This window comes from Andrographis paniculata, unplaced genomic scaffold, assembly GCF_009805555.1.
Source record: "Andrographis paniculata isolate CXL003 unplaced genomic scaffold, ASM980555v1 Contig54END, whole genome shotgun sequence".
Taxonomy (NCBI): Eukaryota; Viridiplantae; Streptophyta; class Magnoliopsida; order Lamiales; family Acanthaceae; genus Andrographis; species Andrographis paniculata.
The window spans coordinates 1,663,414-1,672,344 of NW_026137589.1; the positions used below are offsets into that span (position 1 = coordinate 1,663,414).

The window sequence follows — 8,931 nt, forward strand, 5'->3', positions numbered from 1 at the left end:
TAATAATAATAATAATAATAAATTTTGAATTTTTTAATAAATATATTTATTTAGCTTTAATTTCATTAATTATATAAATAATACCTATATAATATTAATAGTAATATATTAATTAATATATTTATTTTTATTAAAAATTTAAAAAGTAAAAAAAAATATGAATGTGCTGGAACCACACCAACCTCAAATATATAATATATAGATATAAATAATATACTAATAAATTTTAAAATTTAAATTTAATAAATATATTTATTAATTATAATTTCATTAATTATATCAATTATAACTATATAATATTAATAGTAAGTTATTAACTATCAATTAATATAATTTTTTTTATTAAAAATTTTTAAAAAATAAAAAAAAAAGTTGGTCAGATGGACCCATGAAACTCAAATTTATAATACATATAGATATATAGATATAGATAATATAATAATAAATTTTAAATTTTATTAAATATGTTTATTAATTATGTCAATTATAACTATAATATTAATAGTAAATTAATAATTATATCAATTAATATAATTATTTTTATTAATAAATTAAAAATATTTTTTTAAAAAAAATTTGGTCAAATAGATCCGTCCAACTCAAATATTATTAAGTTGTCTATTTATTTACTTTCATTACAATATTTTATAGTATTAAATTATTGACCTATTATTATACTTATATATTCTCTTTTGTTCCCATCTAATTTGTTCATTTTTTCTATTTTAGACTATTCTAAATAATTTTTTTTTAAAAATATGATTATACCCTTTAATCATATTTTAAAATTTATAATTTATATTTTTTTATTTTAATTAAACTAGTTATCTAAATCTAAATCTATAATTATTTTTATAATATTATAATTATTTATAGTAATATACATTTTAATTACTACATAATGTCTAAAACTCCATGCCTAGCTAAAGTGAACAAATTAGCTGAGAAAAGGAAGTATTACATAATCCAATGTCAAAGTGAGGTTTTGTCGATGATGTGCTAATATAAAAATAACATTCATTGTATTTTTTGAGTTACTCAAAATGATGCAAAAATTTTATTTGAATTTTTTTTAACTCCTGCGTACATAAAAGGGTATCAATACACTGCATAAGTTATGCCAAATTTTGAAAAAAAAGAAATATAACTCCTGCATACATAATTTATGTCTTATATTTATAGTGCATCAATACACACCATCCTAAAAAATAAAAATATTTAATCAATTTAAAGTTAAAAAAAAATCAAGTTAATACTATATGTGGTAATGCAAAAATTAATTGAAAATTTCAAAAAAGCCATGATATTTCTGAGTAAAACTTATATTCAAAATATATTATTCTTTAGCAAATCTCAAAGAAATTTGTTAAATTTTAATGATATTCGAAAATTAATACCATGTTGAAACACCAAATAGACAAATAATGTATTTTTGTTAACTACAAAATTTATTTATGAAATGAAATTGATACTAGAAAAATTATCTTTATTGTTTTTCAAATTATATTGCACAAGACTAAGTTAAGACTAAGTGCAATTAAAATTTATCTGGTAGACTATAAGTCTACAAATTTTATGATTTAACACGACCGATTTAGGCATCATTGTAGCATTATAATGAGATGAATTATTGAAAAGACTCATGATCAAATTTTGAAAAATAAAAGGATATTGAATATAAATTAGTTGAAATATTTTGTTTGCTTACAAGGAAATTTAGTAATTAGATCATTACCAACAAAAGTGAAAACTAAATTTTCTGCATTTTTAGAATAAATTAATGATATATGTGAGTCTGTAGATCAACATAGAAACTATTAAGATATTTTATGATATTTATTGATGCATCATTTGACGAGGTAATTTGCTCAAATACTTAAGTTATGAGCACAATTTCATGATCACCAGATAAAGAAAATTCGTCATGATAATGTTGATAAATAAATCCAAAATATTTGATAATTATTGCATGTCTATTGGAATTGATTTTGAGCATTATGTATCATGTTCACATACTCAAAATGATCTAATTAAATCGCTTATAAAGAGATTAGTAGGTTGCAACTAATTGTTAGACTAATAGTGATAAAATCTAAACCTTTTGTATTTACTAGGAAACATACAATTTTACATACAATACCAATAAGATTCAAACCAAGAAGCTATCATAGGTATACTCCAATATATTTGGTATACAATAAAAAAACATAATACTTCACATTTGTGAATTTTTTAGTTCGCATTTTATTTGTCAGTTGCATTGCCACAGTGCACAAATGTGCCCCAAATGAATATTGAGAATATATATCGGGAATGAATCATCATCTATTATAAAATATCTTAAATTGAGAATATATATCAGGAACAAATCACCTATGTGATTTTTTGGTGTGAGATTAGAATATTAGAATTGAGAGATGAAATCAATTAAACGGGGAGTCGAGTGAATACGAATTGGGAGAGAGGGGATGGTGGGGGGGGGGGGGGGGAAGTATTGAGAGAAAAAGAGTGAGAAAAACTTCGTACAAGTTGATTTTTATGAGTAAATATTTGTGAGTTTTTCTACCATTCGTTCTTGATTTTTTTAGAGAAGATTGTTATGCATCTATGAAAATGTTTTATTACGGAAACTTAGAAAATAAGTGCAGATCGAATTTTATCTTTATTGGATTCGTACAAGGTAGTTTTTCAGTGAAAAACAATAAACATCACAAACCGGGTAAGATGATGCGTCCTGAATGATTTGTGTCGGGTGTGGATGACACTCAAACATTGATGACAGGTTGATCATGGTGTTTACCGATAGGATTGTGTGATTGTTGTTTTGGTATTTTTTACTTCTAAAATAATTATACTGACATTCTTGATGATAGTGGATGAATCCAGAGGTGACATTCCTTAGGTATAGATCACGATTAGACCAAAATAAGTGAACAAATCATGTGTTTCATCTTTTTTTTTTCTTTTATGGTTTTTGTTATTTATTCGCTAGTTTTCTTATCAATGTACAATCCACCGAGTCAAGTTGTTGATCATTCAAGACATTTGAAACCGACAAAACTTTCTGGAAAGAATAGTGTTATTAAAATTTCAAGCAATTATGTACTATTGGAAAATATTTGAACCGAAATGATACGATAATAGGAACCGCTTTTGCATATAATATAACACGCAATTTAGTTTGAATTAAATTCACTAAAAAAACAAAAAGTTTTTGGACTTATTGTTCAAACAACTGAAAGTGTTAAATCTGTTGACTATAAATTAGTATTCGTTCAAAAATAAAATGAGAATAATAAAATTTTCATGTATAATGCAAGACTTGAGACACAAGGTTTTTTACAGAGACCAATAATTGATATTAATGAAACTTATTTATCAGTAATAGATGAAATCACATTTCGATATCTTGAGAGTTTGACAATCCATGAAAATTTGAGTAGATGTCTGACGGACATCTTAACTGTTTATTTATATGATTCATTTAATAGTGATATTTATATAATCTATATACCATTACTAGCGCAACCATACCCACATATATATATATATATATACATATATATAACACAACCTAGGTAAACAAAGAGATAAGTTTTGAAATTTTGAAAAATAGCAATAATATCAATGTAGACATGCAATTAAAAGGTTTCCTACTCCCCACCAAAATCTATGACCTTTTTTTTTGTCGTTATTGTCATAATTTTTCACAAGATCTAAATATCTGATTAAATTATCTATTGATAAAAAAAATTTAAATTATTTTAAAATGGAGTTGTCTAATTTTTGTTGGTATTTGAGAATATTTGTGATTGTTGGATTAAGTTTTGCTATTGATTAAGGTTTCTTGGACATATCATATATTTACAGATCTGTCCATCCAAATTTTGAAATTGGCCGATTTTCTCTCTAATCATATATTGCCATATATATATATTTTTATATTTATACAATGATTCAATATATCTGTTACATGCAAATTAAAACCAAAAGAATATTGTTTTTATCAAATTATAAAAGTCTTTATACGACCTCAAGCAATCTAGTCATATGTGGTTTAATTGTCTAATTTAATCATTATTAATGAAAGAATGATATACTAATAATTCTATTTTCTCATGTATTTTTATAAAAAATAGTGGAAGAAAAGATAATATAGTTGTTTATGTGGACGATGTAAATTTAACCAGAACTTCTAAAGAGCTCCAAGAAATTATTGAATATTCGAAAAAAAAATTTGAAATCAAAGATTTCGAAAAAAATAAAATTTTACTTGATTTACAAATTGAACATTTAAAAATAAAATTTCCATGCATCAATATCATGTACTCAAAAGATTTTCAAATAATTTTCCACATATAAAACATATTCATTGAGTACTTCAATGATCATTGGAACTCGTGATCATACCAAGGATCATTTCGAACGGAAAAAAGAGAATGAAAACACATTTGGTCCCCAAGTATCATATTTAAGTGCTATTGGTGCACTGATGTATTTGGCTAATTGCACAAAACTAGATATAGCATTTGTTGTAAACTTATTAGAAAATTTTAGTGATCAAACATATTTTTCGTTATCTTCAAAGAATGATTAATCCCAATATATCATATTCAAAGTAATTCCAACATTAGTTGATTGAATATGTAGATGCTGAGTATCTTTCTGACAAAAGTCAAGTCCCGTGCCAACAATAAATTTACTTATGGAGGAACTATGCTATCCTGAAGATTCACTATTTAGGGTGTGTTTGTTTGGGGGATTGAATTTTAAATACATTATTCATCCTATTTTTTTCTTCCAAAAATATCAAATCAAATACCTATTTTTTTATTTTTTATACTATACTAAAAATGAATTCTACATTCAAAACATCACATCAAATACCTATTTATATCACATCATACAACTATTCAAATTCAAAATTTTTATTATTCAAATCCCAACTCAAAATTCAAATCCCAAACAAACACACCCTAGATAAATAGTAACAGCTACATCTTTGAATCATGCTCAAATAATTGTAATTCATGAGACTAATAGAGAGTGTATGGTTGAGATAAATGATTAACTGCATTTCAAAGAATTGTAGTTTAAAATCGGAAATGATAATCTTCTTACTATTTTATATGAATATAATGCAATTTATATAACTTAGCTAAAAAGATGATATTAAAGGAGATATGACGAAATATATTTCACCGTAATTTTTTTTATTCATAGTCTTCAAAAAAATGGCAAAATAGATTTGTAGTAGATTCGATCGAATGAAATTTAGTAAATTTGTTGATCAAAACTTATATACTGACTGCAATGCTCGAGAAATTGGTGAAGAATATCATAATGCATTGGCTCAAAGATTGCCGAGGAGCACGGCATCGGCTATGTGTGAATGTATGAGATTAGGGTTTTTTAGTTTTTTTTAAAAATATTATTTAATTATTTATATTAATAATTAAATTATTTAATAAAAAATTATCGGTACGGTGTAATACTGAAGTACTGGACTTTCCAAAAATAAATACTAATATCATTTCAAATTTTTGGTATGATATCGATACCATACCGAGAATTTCAATATACCGAAATTTTTAATATATTCGATACAATGAATCGGCATTTTGATATTTTCAATAAATTTCTCCATCCTATAAATACATTCCTTAATGCTTATAACTTTCAATATATACTTGTATATATAGAGTTTTGATGTGGATAAGATGCTCAATGAATCTATTCAGGACCTATTGGTAACTTAAAAATATCGGGTAAATTATTTTTTTAGTCCCGTAACTGTTTTTTTAGTCACGTGGAATTTTTTTTTTCATTTTTTAATTTTTTTTAATTTATTTTTAATTTTATTTGTTTTTTTAATTTTTTTATTTGGTCCAATTGAAAAAAAATTAAAAAAAATAAATAATAAAATAAAATCCACGTGTCCGCCAGGTGTCGCTGATCTGGCGGGACATCTAGCGGACGAGTAGATTTCAGTGAGCCATGCAGACGTCTTCGGCGCCGGAGGACTAAAACAACGAAAATTTTCCACTTATAAGACTAGTTTGCGACAGACTTCACTTACGAGACTAAAATGATAAGATGATTTTGTTACGAGACTAAAAAATAGTTTACCCAATTTATATAATTATACATAATATATTTTTAAACTTCAGTATAGGTGCACCCACGGACGGAACTACACAAGGGTTTGGGGGTATTGCCCCCAAACCCAATTTTTTATAATTATTTTTAGTGTTAAAAATATAATTTTTATGTATTTATATACAATTTGCCTTTTTTCCTCAAAACTATCTAAATTAATATATAATTATATCGTTAATTTTTTATTTTAATTTATCAATTAAATATTAAATAAATTATACTCCATCCGATCCCAATACAATAATCTTGTTTATTATTTTTGTCCATCTCAAAACAATAGTCCAATTTCCATAAATAACCATATCACTATAAAATTATCCATATTTTTTTATTATTATTACACAATTATCATTACTTTTTATACTAATATATTACCGTATGCTTAGGGCATCCACAACGGGAGACGCTTGTTGAGAAGCGCCTCCCACGTCATCATTTATTAAATAAAAAAAAAATTAAAACACCAATTAACATAAGAAACGGTACATTGCGAGTGTACCGTTTCTTCTAATTTTTGTGGGCCATGGTCCACTTTTTTATTCAATAAATATTAAAAATAATATTTATAATATATACTTTTTTATTTATATTTATAATAATTTGTTTTATTAAAATATTAGATTTAAATTTTATTATATGAGTTTTATTTAATATTTATTTTTTTATTAAAATAATATTGTTAATAACTATAATTTTTAATATAATATTTTTATATTTTATGTAACTTTTTAATGCATATTTTTGTAAAATATTTAATTAAATATCTGTTAATTCAATTATAACATTTGTTTAATTAAAATTACATGCAATACAAATAATAAATAAAAATACATAAAAATATTCATAAATTTAAAGGGTTCTTTGATGTGAATGTAAAATATAGTTGGAGTTCTTCGTGACGTGGCGAAGAGAGAAACTGACGTTGCACAGGAGAGAGAATTGGAAGAAACCCTGGATGGATTTCTGTGTTGTGATGGCCTTACTTTTTACCAAACAATTGCGACATGGAGGAATACTACAGTTATAAAGCCAGAAATAAATTGAATAGTACAATTAAGCTTTAATTATTTTATTTTAAACATTAATTCCGTCAAATATCACCCACCGAATTAACACGTCATCCTACCTTCAAACAACCATTCTCTCTCACACACATTTATATATACATACAATTAATATATATACATATGCACATATATATATATATCTATAAAGAGACTATCGTATTGAACTAATGAACTTACATTTTGTATCTACACACACATTATACACCATATAACGGCGCGGCGGGAGTGAAATTCCGGCGAGCAGCAAGAAAGTTGTCAGACGCGGCGGCGGCGCGTGATGAGCAATCTCTACGCGGCAGTCCATTACTGGCTGGTGGACCACCCGTCCATCAGCCAGTACGAATGGAAGCCCGGCCAGACCGTCGGATCGTCGCCGCTATTCCTTGCCGGCGCCGTCGTGGGCTACCTCGTCCTGACCCTCTCCCTCCGCAACTCCCGGCACTTGCCGACGCTCCCCGCGGCGGCCCTGGCGGTGGCGGCGGCGGCGCACAACGTGATTCTCTGCCTGCTGTCCCTGGTGATGGTGATCGGCTGCGGCCTCGCCACCGCCCACCAAATGCAGGAGAACGGCGGCGTGACGTGGCTGCTCTGCTTCCCCGCCGGCAGCACGCCGCCGCGGGGGCCGATCTTCTTCTGGGGCTACGTCTTCTACCTCTCGAAGCTTCTGGAATTCGCCGATACGGCGCTGATCCTCCTGAGCCGTTCGCGCAATCGACGGCTCTCGTTCCTCCACGTGTACCACCACGCGGTGGTGCTGGTGATGTGTTATCTCTGGGTCGCCACGTCACAGTCGATGTTCCCGATCGGCGTCGTCACCAACGGCTCCGTCCACGTCGTCATGTACTGCTACTACTTGATGACCGCCGTCGGGCTGCGGCCGCGGTGGAAGCGCCGCCTGACCGACTGCCAGATCGGGCAGTTCCTGTTCGGAAAAGTCATCTCGCCGGTGATGCTTTACCTCCACTTCACCAACGGCGCCGGCGGCTGCTCCGGCTTCTGGACGTGGGGATTCAGCTCCGTCTTCGCCGTTTCGCTTTTCGCACTGTTTCTTGATTTCCGTTTCCGGGCATATCCCGGCGGCGGCGCCGCCAAGATCGCCGCCAATAAAACTATTTGAATTAAATTAATTAATTAGTCACTGGAACGTCTTTCATTGTTGTTATTATTATTATTATTAATATTGTTAGTCATTTCGATCACCTGGAAATCAAATAAACGAATATAATATTATGCTTAATTAATGAAGATAATTTGTATCCTTTATTACTATTATTATTGTTTTACTTTGGAATTAATTATCTTAACCCTAATTGATTTCTACGTATCATCAACTTTATTTTGATTTTAATCAATATTTATAATGTCCAGATTTATAATAAACAAAAAAATAAACCTCATGTTTGTAGTAATATATGTGCAAAATACCCTACCACTAATTCTGAATGTTAATGTTATTCAATTGTCGAATAGAATAGAGGGTTTGTACTTCTTTTTTTTTTCTTTTTTTTTTTTTTTTCATTTGAGTTTTTTTCACTATACAACAATCCCAAATTTTTATCAGAAAATGGCCATTTTCTCATGCAAAAAATCATATTCAAACTACTATTCAGAACAAACAAAATTTAAAACAAATAAACAAGAGGTGTTATGTTTATAGATTGAAGAGTTGGATTGTATAATAATAAAAAAGTATTGAAAAAAAAAA

At 28.4% G+C, this 8,931-nt stretch overlaps 1 protein-coding gene across 1 annotated transcript; it reads left to right on the forward strand.

Annotated features, from left to right (window-relative positions):
- Positions 1–7,400: 7,400 nt before the first annotated feature.
- On the forward strand, positions 7,401–8,495 carry LOC127255853 (uncharacterized). Its single transcript, XM_051281605.1, has one exon. It carries the CDS (start codon positions 7,504–7,506, stop codon positions 8,341–8,343), a length of 840 nt encoding a protein of 279 aa, XP_051137562.1. The 5' UTR covers positions 7,401–7,503; the 3' UTR covers positions 8,344–8,495.
- The last annotated feature ends 436 nt before the right edge of the window (positions 8,496–8,931 follow it).